Raw genomic sequence first — 21,649 nt, 5'->3', positions numbered from 1 at the left:
ATTAACACTTGATTAGGCCGCAATTAGTGGCTCTTTACAGTTATGTCTTGGCTAAGAATAGAGGCACCGCGGTCTAGGAGTGAATGGGGGACTCAGTTTTATTAAGACAATTGATAGGAGTTTAAAAGGGTACGTTTAATTGGGATTCCGCAGTTTTGTTCTAGATAACACTGGTGAGAAATGGAGCAGCTTTTTGGCTGTAAGAATGTAGATGCCTACTTAATGAAAACTGCGGCGCCTTCAGATAAAGGGTGCCTTATTAAAGGTGCGCTTTTGGTCGTAAGATAGATAAATATTTCTGCAGAGATAAAGAAAGTTAAACAACCGACAGGTTTGAGTGGTTACTAGGTCATGGATGTGCAGTCGCTATGTATGCTGAAGAGCTTACTTCCTCAACAAGGTCTACTTGTTTCACTTCTGAGTTTGGTCGTAGTTTATGATGGAACCATACCTACAGTGGAATTCATTTCCTTTAGGTAATACTAATGCTTATGTAAACTTCTTGGAAGTAGATCAGTCTCCTCTCTTAGCTCTTGATCCTTGACCTTGGCCTATCCCTTTAGGATCTCCTAGACAACTTGCTCCATTGGCTACCATCCATTTTTAACGATACATCCATCTCTTGAATTAGTCTCTTTCCTGAGGCCCTAAAGCGAAAAACGAAAATCGGAATCATTATCTGTCTCTCTATCGCTCTTTCATATTGGAGCGAACCGCGAAAAACGAAAATATATATCTTTCCCTGTTTCTTTATCGCTCGAATATGCAAAATCGTTTTTCGCGGTAGGGCCTCCGACTCGTTAGTAAGGAAACGGTGCGGTATTAGTCCAGCTACCATCAGGCGCGAATGCGGGGGTGCTCTCCGCTCCCGCGATTTCGAGCCAATCAAAACATACTGAGTATCGATTCCACACCGACGAGTCCGGCCAGGACCTATCTGTAAATGGTACAAATAAACTTGTTTTTTAACAGTATTCAATTATGCAAACAGCTCCGAAGGCATCACAGTGCGATAGCTACTTTTATCGCCTCACCAACCTTCTTTTATTAATCCCTTCTCCCCTTTTTACTGCTGCGTAAAATCCTTGAAATGAGCGTCTCGGCCAAACACGTGTGATCTTTAAAGCTGTATCATGTACATGGTTATGTGGTCTATAGTTTTCCGCATGCTTTCTTTCATCATTATTTTCTACAAATGTTTCGAGAAACTAGTTCATACCATTAGCCGTAAAAGCGAATGGCGAATTTATCAATGAATTCATTCGTAATTTCGCCGCTCACTGTACGTGTCACGATTGCAACCCAAATGATTCAAAAGTAGGATTGAAGCATAATCCCAAAGCTATCATCATGATCTTCGCGTTGGAACATCGCTTGGCTTTTTGCCAAGGCCGATAGGAGTCTGGGGTTTTTCTGGGGACACTATTTTTTACGTATGCGATTGCCATCTGACCAGGGTGCTTAGCCAACGTGCCAATTGTAAACGCTCCGTATTAGCGTAGCGTAGTCAACTCTATATTACTCCTCCGTATTAGTGCGACAGTAAACGATTGGCACGCTGGCTACGCGCCCAGGTAGACCCAGAGGGTAAACTAGTATTGTGATTAGTTCGGTTTCCTTACGAAGTGTTCCTTCATGAAAAAGCGACTGGTAAATATCAAATGATATATCGTTCCGATGAACTTATTAGTACGAGCCGGGGTTTGATCCTGCGACCTCCGGGTTGAAAGTCGCACGCTCTTACCGCTAGGCTGCCTCTTTCTGCTGCAATCTTTTTCCCTAATCTATTAAGCAATTGCTTTTAAATTATAGGTAGCTAGGCTAATTTAATGTGAAAACTAAATATGTTTAAGCACATATAAATAACAATATCTGGTTGACCGAGCTTCGCTCGGAAAACATATAAAAACTCAAAAATGCGCGTTTTCCTAAGGATAAAACTTAGCTAGATCGATTCGCCCCCGAAAACCCCCATATACCAAGTTTCATCGAAATCGTTAGAGCTGTTTTCGAGATCCCCGAAATATATAATATATATATATATACAAGAATTGTTCATTTAAAAATATAATATTATTCTATATGTACCAAAGTAATGCAGTATTTGTCGTTTCGTCTGTCAAAGCCGTTTTTTCGGTTTAAATTCCCCAAAGTGATTTAAAGGCTACTTTTGCGCTTACAAAGCCTTAATTACACAGTAATGGAATAACAAAGCAATCTGCGCACCGCGCCGACCAATTACGACGACACGATTTATTCCTATACTAACGTGTAAATTTAATTAAATGTTTTAATTAATGAATCTTTTAGAAATATGAAATTAGATAATTAAACGTATCGTATCTTTTTGAAACCGTAAAATCCCCCAATTATAGTTATAATAATAAAGTCGGTCGGCAATACTTTCACGACCGGTCTGGCCTAGTGGGTACCCTGCCTATGGAGCCGATGGTCCCAGGCTCAAATCCTGGTAAGGCCATTGTGTGATGAGCACGTATATTTGTTCCTGAGTCATGGGTGTTTTCTATGTATTTGAGTATTCATAAATATCTTATTTATACATACATTATATATATCGTTCTCTAAGTACCCACAACACAAGCCTTATTAAGCTTACTGTGGGACTTCAATTTGTGTAATATTGTCGTATAATGTTTATTGATTACCCAGGTCGTCAATTAACACATATTCTACAATCTAATTATAAACTTTCTTTCATTAACAAAAGGTTCCAAATTCAACAACAAAACTGCGTCTGGATCTCAGGAGGATAAATAATTATCCTTAGGCCGCCAAAATTTTAGATATTAGTGTTCATACATATTCACTCAACTTATAGGTACTTATACCAAATTATAAAATAAAGAACCCAAAAGTATACCTACTTTATAAAAACTAAGGTCGAAAGCTAGCTGAAACAAAACCTTCACCATAAATAAATATCCTTATTCGCAAACACAAAACAACCGCTTGGTGTAGCATTAGAAGCGTATCGTTCTAAACTCCCCGAAAAATCTATACAACCCCCCTCTCCCCAGGGGGAGGGTTACTTTTGGACTTTTTAACCCAAGACGACTTAATTCACCCGCGTTATTCTTAACATCGAGGGGAGAAAAGGGATTCGTAAGCGTTTTAAATATTTGGATGTAAATTTAGACGCTTTGCAAGTGCATTGAATTGATACCTACCCGATTTGAATATTCTGTATACAGGTTACTGATTTTAGTACTTCATTCCGAAAGATACGTACATTTTATAGTATTTTATATGCTTCACCCGCTCGCGCTATTCCTGTAGACATATCTAAGTTAAGAGAATCTTAAGCTATTTTTTGGACTGCGCCCTTACAGGCTCAAATAGGAAAAACATGATACATAACTTAATTTTTGATGTTTTATCCACAGAAGTGACCTTTTTCTGAGAGGTGTTTGACCCAATTGGCTATTTATTCAAGCAGAACTTGAACATAAAAAAAGTGGACCCATTTACAAACAATACTTTTTTTATATTCCTCCAATGATAAAAGAATAGCCATCTTCTATTGTCTATTGGCTACACTTCTCCTTGTCCCTCCCGCGCCTCCACTATCTTCTGTCCCTCTCGGTAATGTATATGGTAATGCGAGGCGATGACTTATTAAACGACAACGATCTTATTATGGAAATTTTATTAAGGCTCATAAGTTATTATGGAAATGTACGAAATAGATGGTTTTTTGAGATATTTATTCCGGTCCTAGTAACGCCTATGACAACTACATAGAGTACATAGTTATAATTATGTTTCGTGAGACTCATGGTAGGAGTAGGACAACATAGGAAGTAAATAAGGAACAAATGAAATTATAATATTTAATATTGTGATTTGTGTTTTTTTAAGTAATATAGTTCGCGTCATCCACGATGACGCGCAGATTTGTCAAATCTAACCTTTAATAACATGACAATAGGAGTCAAGGCAAGCGTCATCGTGAATAACACGATCTATTAGACTTATAATTTATATACAGAAATAAATATCCTATACTAATGTATCCTATACCACTGAAGGAGTCTTTTAAAAAACTTAAGAATTTACTATAAATAATTAACACTCTTAAAGATACCCATATACCCATAAAGCTTTCCTTGAAGAAGAGATTTCCTTGTAAACCATCCATGGACACTTCTTTAGATTATGTAATGAGTGCATGGAGGTGTGTGGCTGTGGTGCAGAAGCACTGTGATGTCTTAGAAAACTATACGAAAGTCTCACCAAAATACTCTCAAGCCCAAAATGTAATAAGAAAAATATAACCTCTGTGTAAAAATTTGCAGAAAAAAAAGCGCGGGAAATCTCGTGCCTCAGAGAGGTCGAGAGCGCTCTATTATTGTCGCCGTAACTTCAATCAAAAACCAACCTTAAACCCTAGAAAAACAGCTCATATTCAATCGTTTTCGATATAGTTTCGTTTTCAGGCTAATTAGACACGAGGGAGAGTTAAAATTGCATTTGATTTGCAACTTTATTTCAACTAACCAAGATTTGGATTAGACTGGACGGGATTAAAAGCAGATGTCGTCAATAGCATGTGAAAACCTAGATCGCTTCGTGAGTACGTTCATACAGAAAATGACGTTGTAAGTATGTCTGTTACATGTAAAATTATTTGAAAAACTCTTAATCACACCATCAAATCTAGTATTACCAATTACAAGACTTATCAGAGCAAATAATTTCATTCGGTGAAGGCACATTAGTTAAAGCGGTTTAGTAAAATAGTAAAGAATGTTAGACTACAATGTCAAACCAAACAGCCATACCTTTATAAGCGATTTTTGTGCTCAGGTCGTGATATCGCCACATTACACATCTCATATCATGTCATGAGGTCTCATCAAAACAAGTCGAATTTACCCTTCTAACTATTCATGCTCGCACCACATTATGAGAAGAAGCCATAAGTAGTATGTAGGAAAAAGCCCTGATGAGACGGGCGACGCCGCGCGCCACAGCTAGCTCGCTCAACTAGCTGTTACCGCGGCTTTGTGCGGAGGTGTCGAGCCGCGCTCCCTAACTACGCACTTAAATTACTAGAACTGGCCAAACTGTTTATTTCACAATAACTATATTATTTATTTTCTTAGTCTACCGGCCTAGCCAAGGTGACAATCGCTACGACAACGAAACGCGTTGTGTTTCTCTATCACTCTTCCACATTAGTGCGACAGAGACAGTTGCGTTTCGTTCGCTACGTAGCGACCCAGCCGGCCTAGCCAAGGTGACAATCGTTATCGCTTCGACAACGAATCGCTTTGTGTCTCTCTTTCCGTCTTCCATATTAGTGCGATAGTGACAGTTGCGTTTCGATTGCTACGGAGCGTAAGCGATTTGCACGTTGGCTACGCGGCCTGGGGTGGTTAGAGTAGCGCTAACTCGTTTCACGCAAAATAGACACAATGGTTGTCGATTTGCGGAAAATGCCCAGAAGTACTGACTAACTATAAGCAGCTGAAGACCTTGCATCATGCTACGCCAAATATACCGAAATTGAAAACAAATGAAAGTGGCTGTGCTTAATCAAATTAGCGGGTAGGTATGCTTTTATTTCGTGTGTTTTTTTTTTCGTTTGATCGATGAGCATAAATAGGGGTTTTTAGTGCGGGAATGATTTTGTGTATCTTTGTTTATTGTAAAATATCTACCTAACTATGAATAAAAAAAAATAGTAAGCTCCAAATGTTTTTACCTATTTTTTGGCTAGTGTAAACATTTCACACCAAAAACCCCGATTTATGTCAATGAATCTTAACTTCTCCGGGTTTTTGAATGCGCCCACAGACACCCAGAATGATCTAATTATAAGGTAATAAATAGCATTTACACTCTATCTAAGCACTAAGGCGAGCAAAGCGCAGCGCAAGGGCACTACCTAACTTTTCTCGATGCGTTTCGTGTTTTAATGTAGTCCCATCTAGAAATGTATAGTTTTAGGGCTCACAACTCGAAAGGCGGCTAAATCAGCGGCACTATACGTAGGTACCTAGTAACAGCGAAACGGTGTAAAGCCTGAAGTTTTTGTTGGTGATTACGGCTCTAAATGTTGTAATTGTAACAATCATTGTTTCCAATAAGGGGATATTAACCAAGAGGATAGAAAATTTGTAATAGAGGTGGATTGTCAAAGAAAACTTTGTAGCCACAGTAAATTTACTGCCATCTTTCGGCACGTGATTAAAACTTTGAGAACGCCATTAGACTTTGTTCCTTATTTTTCACGGATATATGTTAACTTTATTAAATATCAAAAAGTGGCGCTATCTAATAGAGGATAGGCCAAAGGTTATAGCGCCATCGCTCACCAATGTGAGCCTGCGCCAAAATGACGGCAAAATAATCATGAAGAATAAGGTTTTTGCTATTTACGCCGTAAAAAAATGGGGTGCGTCATGAAACGTATACGCACTTTTGGTATAATTTTACTTTACAAACGTGCATAACGTATAATAACGTTAAGTATAATGTACGAATTATCTATTTTCAAAATAGTATAAGCTCATAATGATATAACATACATAAAATATATCATTGTTTCGCCTAACGAGCATAAGAAATAATTCTGTTTGAAATAATCTAGATTTAGTATACATATCAAAATGTCGAATAACATTTTAAATAATATTTGAATATAAAGCAGCAGAGCGTGTAGATACTGTCACGGAAGAGTATTGTTTGACAGAGTATAGATAGGTGCGACGACGAGCGAAGCGAGGAGGAGCGTGTTAGGTGAACTGCGAGCTAATTGAACTGACTTATTTTTATTTTTGATTGATTTTCATATAAAACTCTTTGTGTTACTATTTTAGTTTCTACTCATAACCCTACAGATTTTAGAGACAAAGTTTGTCGGGGAATAGAGAGAAACATGGGTACCTAATGGAGAGAAATAATAGACAGAAAAGAGAGAAAGTTTGGCGTTTATTAGTATGTTACTTTTTTATATTATTATTGGTAATGTTTGTTATATATTTTTAAAGTTATATTAATTCAACATTATATTACATGAACTTTATCATAAATGATAGTATACTTAAAGGGTGTTATTAATTATGAAATTATATTTTTCGTTGTTATTCGTTATAATCGTTATTCTTAGTGAATGTTATACTTTTAAATATTATACTATTAGAGTTTATATGTTCTATGGAATATACCATATGTACGTATACGTTTCATTACTTACCCAAAAAAATGCGCTTCAGTATAGTGTCATAAAAATTTTTCTCACTATAAAATACCTAAAGAATCTGTTAAAAATGTTTAAAATACTTAGGTAGATTAGGGTAATAGAAAATATACTAAAAAATTACGTTTTTAAACTAAAACTTGCGGATTTTAATTGTTGTTGAACGTCATTTTTAAAAATTGCAAAATATTTTTGATGCATGAAGTCAATTATGTATCAATACCATTTTTATTGTTATACTATGCCTACACATTTTAATAATGGTCATAACTGAACGAAGATATTAGTGTTCAATTTAAACCATAAACCTAGTAGGTTTATTTGATTCCGCTACCATTTAATAGGTTGATTTGGAACAAAGCATGCCAGGCCAAGCCTGTCCCAGACACCGCTATACATGCCGACCGACACTGTTCGACACACCGACAAAATTGCTACAACTCCAAGTCACAAGCGACAGCGCCTGAGTAGGAACCTACCAACAAGGCCCAGACACCGCTATACATGCCGACTGACACTGTTCGACACACCGATAAATTGCTACAACTCCAAGCGGTTGGGTGCTAGTACCTAAGAAACCTAGTAGGTAAAGCCATTAAATAGGTTGAATAAGAATAAAGCATGCCAGGCTAGGCCTGTCCCAGACACCGCTATACATGTCGACACACCGACAAATTGCTAAAACTCCAAGTCACAAGCGACGGCGGCTGGGTAGGAACCTACCGACAAGTCCCAGACACCGCTTTATATGCTGACCGACACTGTTCGACACAGAGACAATTTGCGATTACTTCAAGTCTAAGAAACCTAGTAGGTAAAGCCATTAAAAAGTCACATGCGATAGCGGCTGGGTTCTAACAAGTCAGAAGCTGTACCACACACTGCTATAGACGCCTACCAACGCCGTCATATTCGCGGACAAATTGCTATTGTCCAAATCACAAGCGCTAAGCGTTATCATAAAGTTTAACAGCCGTTGATAATTGTTAGTCTTTATGTGTCATTTTTGCAGTTGTCTTTGTTCGAAAGAGTCAAAATTTAATAGAGGTTTGTTAAGTTTATGAATAAGGGGGTAATATCTAATTCCAGTAGCTTAGAGTAAGAAAAACTTGAATGTGGCGGTCGATCGTCCTACATTACTCAATCGTGTTATCTCCGAATAAGGTGCTACATGAATTTGAACCATTTAAATAGGAAGGTAAAGTTGCTTTTATAGCAGGCTTGTTTCTAATAACTGGCGATCGGTAGCTAATCGCGCTGCATAAAAGAATTGATGACTTTTGTATTTATAGATGAACATTAAAGACGAAAATATTACCTCAGAATATTTCAACTATTCATTAAAGGCCAGTCCAGACGGGTTAATCAAATTGACCGATATAATCAGGAAAGAAATTGGCGTCAATATCATCTAGCGTCCACACTTGGATACACAATTTAATCACCAATTTTAGAATTAATGTTGAATTCGAGGGCTTGTAATTTTAAATAAATGTCCCTAAATCCACATATTGCGCATACTATCGTCGAAAATGCGACCGCCGTTTCTTGCGACCGCACCTCCATTGGGTCGGTCATAATCTTACAATCAAATAAATTGGAATCGGCAAGCCAAATTCAATTTTGCGTTCACACCACCTGATTTGATCAGACAATTTAATCAGCTTGGCGAAAAATTGTTCCCGTCTGGACGGGCCTTAAAACTGGTGCTTCAGTTACTTAGCAATGCCGTTGGACACGTCATAAAGTGACTTTTCTTGTCAGTGTTTGTTTCTCGCCCCCGCGCTCGCTCATACCTAGCACCAAGCCATAACAAACTGGTTGTACAAGGAGGGGTTAACATCGCACGCCGCGCGAATCCATTATGAGCTGCATGTGTGCCTTGTGTGCGTGTGTGTGTATGTGTGCGGAACGCGAACTAATAACCGAACCCTTTCGGGTAAAGTCGGAGAACCACCGCCAGATATAAGAACTGGAAAGTGTAGGAAATATCAATGATTTTTCAGAAGAAATCGTGTTTTATGAAATCGAAAAGTATAGTCATGTCTTCTTTTTCCTCGCTTCGTCTCGGCATTTTGCCACGGCTCATGGGAGCCCGGGGTCCGCTTGAAAACTAATCCCGAAACTTGGCGTAGGCACTAGTTTTTAGGAAAGCGACTGCCATCTGATCTTCCAACCCAGAGGGTAAACTAGGCCTCATTGGGGTTAGTCCGGTTTCCTCACGATGTTTTCCTTCACCGAAAAGCGAAAGCGAAGCGAAATATAGTCATACACTTACACATGCTAAATACATGAAAGCCCTATTAAATGTAGTTAGACCAAGGTAAGTTGGCAACGATTTTAAGTAAATGTCATAATTTCATAGAAGTTTGACGGTTAAAATAACACTTGCACTGTCAGGGCTGTCAAAACCGCTGGCCACTTATCTTGTTCTGACTCTAGAAACGTTATTTATATAGGTACATAATGTTTGTTAAAAGTGTTTTCAGAAAATTAGCTTCCTAATGTTTAGCCTAAACATTGCAAAACTTGAAACATTGTCGATGCTTTAGGTACTTATTCTACGGTTAACAACGGTAATCAATTTTTCAATATTTACGGTCGACCCGTCGTAAACTCATACGGTCATACAGTTAGATGGATGATGACTGGCGTACACAACGTTCCAAAAGTACCTATCTACCACTCTGGAAACTTTTCCAAATAGAGATCTCTACAGTTCGCGTTCAAAAGTACCTGTCTGCCGCAGTTTTTTTAGCTTTGCTCGGAAAACATATTAAAACAGGAAAATGCGCGTTTTTTCCAGAGTATTATCTCAAATAATAATAATAATATGTATATAAATAAACAAGAATTGCTCGTTTAAAGGTATAAGTACCTGGGCGACCGAGCTTTGCTCGGGTATAACTATTTATTGTAATATGGTGGTGTATAGGTGATAATCTTAACTACATTTTTTTACTCAATTAAACTTGTCTAAAACTATAAAAATTTAAAATTATATATAAACTTGAACATATAAAACAAAAAAACAAAAGTTAATCACCAGGCGAGATTCGAACCCGTAAACGTGCTCGTTTAAAGGTATAAGATAAGATATACCTAACCTATTATGCGTATGGTAGGTACGTAGGAATGTTTACGATAATCACTTTACAGTGGAAATGGCACCCAAAACAATAATTACTAAACAACAAGTCAGATTAACCCTTTCTATGCCGCTAGAACCCTGCTAGAGTTTGGTCGATCGATTCTGACCCATATGGGACAGACAGCGCGGCGGTAAACAGGCTATATTTACGCGACAAAAAGTACTATTTTTACATGATGTATGCCTTAAAAGCAAGTAAAATGGTAGTAAAAAAAGCCTGGTACGCTCATAGACTTAAATTGCTGATCTATTTAGGGCTGCTGTCAATACTAACGGTATGAAATGTCCAATGTAGTCATACCGTTGGGGTTAACTTTACATGTACAATGTAAAGTAAACCGTAAACAGCTCAACAATTAAAATCCGTTTCCGTACCCTAATTTCCCGCAACAGCAAAGCTGCTGAAGTAAGGCTGCTAACGCAATCTCAATGTAGGTAATTTGTGACATTATCTATGAAAAGGGACCTTATTGTCGGTGGCGGTTATGCCATTATCAACGATGCTCCCATATTATAAACAATGCCGCGCTACGCAGTGCGGCGTAAGCGCCATCGACAATAAGATCCCTTTCCATAGATAATGTCACATTTACGATGTTTACGATTACAAGAAGTTAAGGTGACAGAAATAAATTTTAAGTACTTATTTACATTAGTGATTCGACCCTCTGCTGGTGGACGGACGTTTCATTTTAGGTACATACAAACGTTTATATTATTTAAATTTTACCGCCAATAATGGCTCCTCTACATGATGCAGGGTATTTCGACCGCACATCAAAGGTAGTAGTGGGTCAGCGATGGTACTTACGTACGCAAGACTTAAGGCATTCTCTACCAGTCAACCATTTGACCAAAAAGAAAGGTTTGCTAGATCCAAGCTTCATAATTGAGAAATTAAAACGTCATCACTATGTCTCTTTATCTATTTTCTATGTCTATGTATCAAAACATTTAGTGGTCCACTATCCTCCATACCAATTCGATGCCTCCTGTTTTAACACACAGCATTGTTCTTACGAGCCTAAATTCGGCGGCAACCTACACATACACGCGAACCTATGTGTATACACACTCACATTTGAACATCTCCCCCGCTTGCTTCGTTAATTACGAACAGACAAACCAATAAGCCAAGGCTTTCCACGGTCAAGTTATTGCATTTATTGAATGACTTGAAAAAGGAGGTGTTCTATTATACCTCTATATATTATTTTGTATTATTAGTCTAATACTGTATACTCATACTCGTAGATAATAAAGTACATAATACGTGTTGACGAAATTGAATATTATTCGTAGACTATGTTTGACACCTCTGTTTAATTGTATTTATTACGTATTTTGATAATGGTTTCAAGAATGCGCCATCTAGTATAAAATATTTCAAAGTACTTTTATTTTTTAATTACTCAATAGGTACTATTACTAAAACGAATACCTATTGCGGTAATTTTTGGTCAAGAGGAGTATCATTTGGTATGAACGTGCTTATCGTATTTTAATGTAACCTACAAAAATTACTGGTTAATTCCAATAAACTCCATCAATTTTTTTTTAGAAACCAAACAGTCATACAAACATTTCAAAAATGTAATACAAAAGATATACCACAACTAAAATTATTGGAAAGGACCGAAAATATTTCGTAGCATAGTAGGTACGTTTTATCAAAATTAATTGAGTGGGGAAGCACATGTTCAGAAGTCGGATAAGTTGGGCGTTATGTCCAAAACGAAATAAGAAAATGAAATACACATCTAACATATCGAACAATTACATATGTAAAAGTATGTTCCATGTAACACAGAAAATAGAGGTGGATCAACTTGGAGGATTTGGATTGTGGAGCATGGTTTATTAGAAGAATTGTTACAATACGTTTCACTAATATGCTAAGCATGCTCATAATTGCCATAAAATGTATGTTTGGTTATTTTATATACCATAAAACCAGGATTTTAAAGTTGACGCAGGCGACTGTGTCAAGAAAATGTTGATTCACTCATTAGTGTCAATAATGATTTATATTTTTATACTTCACTATGAAAATGAAGATAGACGTCAGTCATGACGTTGTGAAACGCAGTAATTACTGACGACGATGAAGAGGCACCTACTTCATATAGCAGATATATTTAGCTATTACCGCTATCATAAGAAGACCGTGATATCAATTGAACTAATTCAAGATATTGCATTGTCATAAAAGTGGGTAATACACTTCATAAGGAGGCAAATACGACTTTTTGACAGCCAAATATCTATTCCCATCAGGGATGTACCGACTAGTCCCCGACTAGTCGGGAAAGCAGACTATCCGGCCACATTTGTAATCGGCGTTTAATCGGGGACTAGTCGGCAAAAACGGCTGATTAGTCGGAGTATTATTTGTTAAATAAAAACAGGACATAAACTTAATAAAACCAATATTTCGGAATCATAATTAAGTATGTATTATAACCTACCTAATTTACGTTGCATCTTACTACAACTACAGATTATTTATCTTCTTCTTCTTCCTCGCGTTGTCCCGGCATTTTGCCACGGCTCATGGGAGCCCGGGGTCCGCTTGAAAACGAATACCAAGATTTGGCGTAGGCACTAGTTTTTACGAAAGCGACTGCCATCTGACCTTCCAACCCACAGGGTAAACTAGGCCTTATTGGGATTGTTTATATTATCATATTAAATTAATGTATACGAGTATAGTCACCGTCCGTATCATATTTTGATTATTTTGTAGTCCGTTGCAATTACAATCGTAATATTACAGAGGGTAATTTTTATACATATTTGTTTTATTTTTATTTTTTTATAGTGAAACTATACTTCCATAAAAGTTCAGTTTCAGTAGAATGAAGGCTTTGGTCTCGGACCGTCTAGGACGCAAAATTACTAGTGTAATATTTTGCGTGTATCTCTTTTAGTCTACATCGCAAACGGTCTAGAACACAAAATGACCACTTATAGGTAGGTTACGTTAGTTAGTTATCTTTTAATGGCCGAAGGCCAAACCGCACAGAAATAGGAGCTCCGTCGACATCGCTAACGTAAAGGTAAATCGACGATACGTAGATAAATAAAGGTCTAAATAATTGTAGTCATTTTGTGTTCTAGACAGTCCGAGACCAACCCGAATGAAGAACCCTTAATGCAACATAGTAGGTAAATTATAAAACCGTGATCTAACTTTATTTTACTTTGTGTGATTTAACGCATTTGAAATAGCACCCCTGTAAGTATGTCAGTGATATGACCACTATTCACGAATTGTTCATGAAAATTGTCACATCACAAATTAAAAAAAATCTAAGTAATAGGTACCTACATTCGACAATTTCATCCAAGCCACCTGTTTGTTTAATCCAACCTGTCAAATATCATTTGTTTTATCTCCGTCTATTCTGAAGTAAATCTCAAAAACGCTCTTAAACCAAACAATCGAAGACACCTCCTTACAATGATCTCAAAAACGTTTTTGCGTTCACACCTCCATACAGTGGATGCCCTTTCATCCGTATAAAGGGTAGGATAAAGGAAGAGTTCCATTAGTGGTCAGCTTTTGTTTCAGGTTATTGAATCGCGGCCTTGGTGTGGCTATCACAATACTGGTTTGAACTGCACAGTTTTAGGAGAGCGTGTTTGGGACGTTTTTTTTCGTGTTAAGGTTTACTATAGTTTGTGGTTTGTAATTTGACCCGAAGCGAATCTCGCTATCACTAAAGTGTTTTAAAAATTAATTATGATTGTGTTGTATTGTATTATGTTGTCTGTTTTATACATTAATTTAGTTACCTATTCGTCGATATTTTTTTGCCGCAGATTAGTCATGATATTGAAGGAGCGCGTACGACTTTGTGATGGTTTACGTTAACGCAGTGTGGTCTTTTTTGTGACCGTTACCTACCCTACAAACGGTAGTGGTTGTAAGGAGCGTTTTCTAGGATTACAGTGTTAGCAGTATTATAATTACTTTCACATTTATTATAAATACCTGTAGGCAATTAATAGAATCAGGCGTTCCTTTGCGGAAATCCATGCTAATTAAAACAAAAAATATCACTTTGCTAATCCGCGAAAAAATAACGTGCTAGTCAATCAATGCTAACCCGTTATATTTACTTGCGTATTTTTACATGCAATTAATGTTCTAAAAACTTGAAAGTTTTCAGTTGTCGGGCGTCAGACCGTCAACATCTCCAGCATCTCCTGAGGACGCCTCGTAGAGAGGCGAAACACGTGTCTAATTTTGTACTTTCGGTGGTGGGTTGTTATATTTATTTTTGCGGTGGGAAAGTGGGAACATTAATTGCATGTAAAAATACGCAAGTAAGTATAACGGGTTAGAACTGATTGACTAGCACCTATTTTTTCGCAGATTAGCAAAGTAATATTTCTTGTTTTAATTACCTGTAGGTAACGCAAGTATATCATCAGGTCACTACCAAATTTCACTAATTTTTATTTGTATGTCGGCATGTTGTATCTCTTTTTTGTATAAGTTTGTCTACTGTGTGTTATTTCGGTTTATTTTATGTTTATCTCCTTTTGTCTGTTACTTTCCGTGATTATTTCTCACTTGATGGTCTCATCGGAAGATCAGCGCTGGAAGTCGCCAGCAACATGCAGAGATGAGGCCATTTCGAGACACTTTACTCTCACTATGTTCCCTTTTATGTATATCTATTGACTGTTTGTGTGTTTACGAATAATAATAATAAATCTATTCTAATCTATTTGCAAGAAAAACAATTACACAATAATAAGCCTTGTTTTATTAATAATGCGGCTCTGAACTTCTAATAGTAATTAGCGAGTTTGGTTTGTCTCCTGACGATATGCAGTCAGTAAAACACAGGTCATACTGCGGCGCATATTCTTAAATTACCCTAAACCTAGCAGCTGCATATTTCGCGAAATTTTAAATAATAATAAAGCCCCGAGTTTGGGCGGCGCGGGCGCACACTGCGGGACGCCGCTGTGCTTTAAATTGTACTTTGTTGCCTAGGTAATTAGGGTCACATAGGTACCTACACTAGAACTACCAAAAGCAAATTGAGTAAGTGGAGAGAGCTGCTCTAAATGGATCTATCTGCATAGAACTATCGATCAGATACATCTTTCTGTTTAACAAAAATTAGAACTCGTTGGTATTATATGAGTATGCCAAATGGCCCAATAGTTAGTGGTTAAGTAGCTAAATACCTCCCAATAAATTCTTTGTTTCATTGCGAATGGACACTGCATGAAGATGAAATAGGCATCTAATAATGTACTTGATCAAGTTTTAAATCCCTTCACTCTACAGAGTTTGAGTTATCTTCAAAAATCATAGATAAACCTCAACAGGAATAAATATTCAAATGTTTACTCTTTATTTACAGTAAGAACTGTTTAGTAAGTGTAGTCCCTTAAAGATACACGCTATAAATAAGCATTATAATTATCTACCTACCTACACTGATTAGATATAGGTCCTAGACTTATTTAAATAATCTCAATTTCTTCAAGATTAATTTTAGGTGTTTGCAATATTTACCACAATTACCTATATTTATCCTTAATATTTGAAAATCATAAGACATCTTCTGTATTGTGAAATTTAAGGACCCTACCTAAATCTGTAATAATAGTTTGAACAAAACATACCCTTAAGTATCTGTATCTACAAACTGGAAGGAAAACGTACATTTTAATATAATTTAAAAAACATCAGCATGTTCATTTCACAATACCTTTACTGCCCATACCTATATCCAAGAGTAGAATTCACAACACATTATTACCGACGGTAACCGACGGACGGAATTTGTAGATAGGCTCCTATTTCCGTACATCAGAGAATAAAGTGTATACGCTTCCAGAACATCGATTATATAAAACATTCTCTACATTAATGTATGAAATTTTCAGTACTACAATGTGTATAATAAGAAGTTGAAATATAATTTATCTACGTTGCGAACGAGTATTAGATATTTCAATCAATCTTCTTGCAAAGTACCATTTTGAATCTCGTTAATTCATAGAACAATATACTTGACGTTTTGATTAAATAAAAAGTAAAATAAATAAATATGTAAAACCTCTGCATATAGATTTTGATTTATGTAATAATGTTAAAAAACTATGTTAGTTATATTACTACCTAAATGATGTTTAGAATATTTTATCTAAGCATAAACTTCGTGACTTACTAACAAGTATTTTATGTTCCTACATTTATACCTACACCTCTTACATTATAATTTTAGTGAATGTGCAAATAACTATTCTCTCTCACCATTACGTTAAAAGCAGTATAGCCAACGGCAGGTTTATAACTCTCATCAATACACTCGAGTAGCGCAACACACGTTCAGACAGACAAAAATCCTGCGTTAACACGCCGCGCCGCCGAGTAAGCTGATCCGTCGGCGGCTCAAAGCCGCGACGATAAAGAAAAGGGCTAATAAAGCACTAATAAAACGAAGGGCTAATGAGTGCTAATAAGAGTAATGAAAGGAGTGAAGGGCTAATTAAACGAGACAATGCAGCTGCGCCCGCGTCGCGAATATCGCCTGCCGAGGTTTCGCCAATTAACATTTTTTTACCGCTTGAAACAAAATCGGTTCAAATATAATATCTGTAAAAATGTTTAAACTGCATTATGCAAATGATAAGCTTAATTGAAAGATTTGCTAGTTATAATACCTTTACCTACAATAAGAGTAGGTAAAATAAGTGTGAATATTAATTTGAATTCAGCGAATGAAAAACAAGACCCATCATTGTTAACGAATATTAAGACTACAAAATGATATTATATTACTTATTCATACATTGACTTCAGTCAACCGTAAGTTTAATATTTCTATTCAAGTTGAAATTAATAGTAATTAAAATAAATCCCTTGAAATCATTAAATACTTATGTGATTTGGACTTTCACGTTACGGTCTCAAGGTAAATCCACTGAAATATAAGTTATAGTGATAGGTACCTAGGTCAAAGTGTTCTGCCAGGATTAATTTTAGTACTCTACTTGCTATTATTTTTAACGGTATCTATTTATATTTCCTACTCTCCCCAGGTCTCTTAAATTTCGCTGTTACTCTCTCATGGATACCCCAGATGAGTGAGTTTAGAACGATTTTTTTTTGATATAAAAGCATCACTCCTCAGAGTTCGAAACATTACGCCACTAAGATTACATTAGCTCAATCCCTTTTACTTATTATATTAGTTTGTGCTGACACTTGCTACTTAGACCTACATTCCGACAGCAGTGGCTTACCTACAGAGTAGGTACACACCTCTAAGGCTTATACTCTTTAAATACCCTCATGTAGTCGTACATTCATAACATTGATAATAGATCATTATAATATCCTGTTTTAAAGCCTCATACAACTTCTTTTGCATATTTCTACTGCTAATTATTCTTATACAATCTGATCTAACCGCTCGTATCTACTCTGTCATCAACTTATCAGCTCAGGATAATATTTTACAAAAGTTCACATGTCTGTGCTTCAACTTAACGTGCAACATTACTTGGACACTTGTGATTTTCAGTTTGACTTTAACCATTGTTTTGTTAAGAGACTTACCCGGTGGTGGGTGGAGCAGCGGCGGCGCGGGCAAGAACGCTGCCGCCACCGCAGCCTGTGCGTTGAACGCCGCGGCGTACGCCACGCGAGACGCCACGGACGCCGGCAGCGGGAACTGCGGCGCGTACGACGGCCTGTCTCTACTCTCCGACAAATTCAGCACTCTGTCATTGTCGCGGCTCTCAAAGTATCTCTCCCGGCTTTCCCGCGTGTCGCTCAAGCCCAGCAACTCTTGAATGGCGAACGGCGAGCGCTGGGGCGCGCGCGGAGCGCTCGAATTTGCACTCATCGCCTGCATGCTTGAGCTCGCACGTGTGCACTAAGCTTAACTTTACATAGTCACAATCAGTCACTTTAAAAAATAAAGTTTTTCTAACACTTTTTTTAATAATTTCCTAAAATACTATAAATTAAAATTAGGCCTCTTTTCCAGTTTTTCCCCGGTGAAAATCGCGGAAATGTAAGAAGTCGCGACGCGAGCGCTTGGCACGGTGTTCGGAGCGCGTCTGTGCGCGCCACCGCCCGCCGTCGTGTAAAAACGCCGCCGGCCCCCTCGACCACCCACTGGTTACCGCCCAGCTTCATATCGCCTTAACTACCAACCCCAGCCCTGCAAAACGGACTTTTTCGAACTAGGGCGCGGGAACCTAGTCTGGTTTTGAAACGACGCAAGAGTCGTTCGTGCGCGCCGCGATAGGACGTTTTGAATTTGGAACGCCATCCCCCCCAGGCGGCGCGGGCGGGGCCTGCTAATAGCCAATACGGATATTTTGTTACCGCACTCTATTGGCCAGATTTCTTCGCGGGGGACACGCCTACTCAACATGGCATCATCTGAAATAAGAGCGTAGCATCAGGTGTTAAAGTTGAAAGTTGGGTGTAGGGGTTGTGGTTGATTTAATTTTGATTAATTGTAAGAAATGAATAGGTCCGAAGGGTGGTGGGGGCGGGTGGATTGGCATGTAATCGTGCGCAGTGTCCGCTGCATTATGTGGTGAATGGCGAGTATTAGCGCACGTCCGCGCCTTTATGTCACTTATGTGGTACCTGCAGTCACACTTGAATGCCTGCCTTTATGCATAACATCTTGGTTGTTTTTGGGAACTTAATATGCATACACAGTCGACATGTGTACCTGCCTCCTGGACATTTGAATACACTTGTCCGGGTTTTTATTATGAACTCTAAGTATTGTAGAATCAAAAACTTCAACTTTAGATACCTGTCTAGTTACTAGGCTCAATTAAAAATCTAAAAGAAACTTAGTGTTGATTTATTAATTAATAATGTTGTGACGACCGGTTGGCCTAGTGGGTAGTGACCCTACCTACGAAGCTGATGGTCCCGGGTTCAAATCCTTGAAAGGGCATTTATTCGTGTGATGAGCATGGATATTTGTTCCTGAGCTGAGTCATGGGTGTTATCTATGTATTTAAGTATTTATAAATATTTATATATTATATATATCGTTGTCTAAGTACCCTCAACACAAGCCGTATTGAGCTTACTGTGGGACTTAGTCAATTTGTGTAATAATGTCCTATAATATTTATTTATTTAATGTAGACAAAGTTACCTATTAACTACTTATATTTTTACAAAAGCAATTAATGCTGTGTTCTTAAAAATTCAAAATTATTGAGATTTATGACAAATGCAGGTTTGCACACCAAATTGTATACCTGAAGAACAGATATCTTATCATTTATATAAAAAAAAATACATTTGCACAATTCTGACTTACTCAATTTTACAAGTAATTACCTAACTTTATGTGTTGTAAAAAATACTTAGTTAAAATGCAGTGGGTTCAGAGAGCAGATGCTGTGTCATGAACAGAGATATTTGTTCCTGAGTCATGGGTGTTTTCTAATATGTATATACGTATGTATTTATCTATACACGAATGTATATCGTCGTCTAGTAGGTACAAGATTTGCCTAGTTTGGGACTAAGTCGAACTGTGTAAGTTTGTGCCCAAATAATTATTTATTTATTTTGTAGATATTGGCATAGTACTTAACTAATAATCGGACCATAAAATATTTGTTGATTCGAACCTTTTTACAACCAATCATTATTTTTACTACGTACATGTTTAAATATAATTTGATGTACTGTAGCTACTGTACCTACTTGCCCTCTCAAGCTCAGCTAATTTATTCCTAAAGCATGTAGGTAACTATTTTTATCGAATTTCACGTGTAGGTAAGTAAATAATTTAAAAATAAATATAAATACATACTTTTGTACCTAATGAAATCTATATTAAAAAATCAGTAAATATTTTTTCAGACGCTGAATTCATTTCAGTGATGAGTTAAAAAAATAAGAGTTGACTATGGACTGGTATACCTACTTTAAAAATAAAATGACTATACAGGGTGATTCATGAGACGTGAGCTGGACTAAGACTACACAATCAGTAATTGTTAATGAATCGTTCACCATCATATTTAAGTAAAACAATCACGCTTTTTATCTGTTATTTAACTTTTTCTTAAGGTCAAATTTGATTATCTACAATCATGGACACCCTACAACAATTAATTAACAAAGATAAAACCTCTTTAACCGTTATGACAGCACTTTGATTATGAAGAAAATAAAATGTCACACATGAGTGAGATACAATTTTATAAAAGTAACCACACTCCGATGACATTCAATTTGTCACTTATTATGGATAAAACAAAGAGGGTGCCCATAAATATCGTAAATAAAATAAAACTTTTTTTTTGAACAGTAAAAATTAAATTAACGTTAATCTCACAAATACTGGTACGAAACAGTAGCTGATAATTTACCGAATATGCAGGCTTGATCCTGCTCACGTCTCCTGAATCATCCTGTATATAACTTACATTTACTTCCCTGAATACCAAGGCCGTATCTGTAATGTGTGTGTTCCGAGGTTAATCATTAGATTTATTAAGCAATATTTTTTAAAAGGAATACTCAAAAGCATATATCTATATAAAATAATAAATAATAATAATAATAAATTTCTTTATTTCGGACAAACAATGTATCCATAGAGTGTTAGTACAACAAGAAAATATCTTAACCTAGTGTTAGTATTTATAAATAGAATATAAACATGACATAACATTTAAGTTTTTTGGAGAAATCGCGAAACGTTGGGTTGACGTAACTGCACTGAAAAAAATAGATAGCCGAACTGGTTTTGTAACTTTACTAAATAACTAAACTACGGTTATAAGAAAATAAACTTTGCATAAATTTACAAACTTATTTTGTAGTGTATACCCAGTACCTGAACACTGATAGCCAAATCGGTTTTGTAACATATAACACATAGTTCGCAAGTCCCAATTTTTGTGTAAACAGTAACCAAAATTTTGTTACAGTTATGCAAACATTTCTTTCAGTGTGATGACCGAAGAGCTGGCGGCTTCCTCGCACAACGTATCAGTATTGCGATACAACGAGGAAATGCCGCCAGCATCCTTGGTACAATGCCTCAAGGGCCTATTTTAGATATAAGCTAGTTATAGTAACCATCTGTATATATCCAATATGTATATTGTTATTGTCAATAAATATGTTTTTTTTTAACATGAGCTAATTTATAATATATATACATACACTACCACAGCATATTATCTATATTATAATACTATTTAATTTGCTCGGCGCAGCCATAAGATGGGACAAT

General features: G+C 36.8%; 1 protein-coding gene across 2 annotated transcripts in view; it reads right to left on the bottom strand.

Moving 5' to 3' along the window:
• Nucleotides 1-19,349, bottom strand: part of LOC133525645 (visual system homeobox 2-like) — a 139,610-nt gene extending 120,261 nt beyond the window's left edge. For both annotated transcript variants that reach the window (XM_061861971.1, XM_061861972.1), the window contains exon 1: nt 17,971-19,349. In XM_061861971.1, the coding sequence (XP_061717955.1) occupies nt 17,971-18,268 (298 nt within the window). In that variant the 5' untranslated portion in view covers nt 18,269-19,349. The remainder of the gene's footprint in view (nt 1-17,970) is intronic.
• Between the last annotated feature and the right edge of the window lie 2,300 nt (nt 19,350-21,649).

This window comes from Cydia pomonella, chromosome 15 (genome assembly GCF_033807575.1).
Source record: "Cydia pomonella isolate Wapato2018A chromosome 15, ilCydPomo1, whole genome shotgun sequence".
NCBI classification, from domain to species: Eukaryota; Metazoa; Arthropoda; class Insecta; order Lepidoptera; family Tortricidae; genus Cydia; species Cydia pomonella.
The sequence above is the reverse complement of the archived record's forward strand: the minus strand, read 5'-3'. Positions and strand labels throughout refer to the sequence as shown.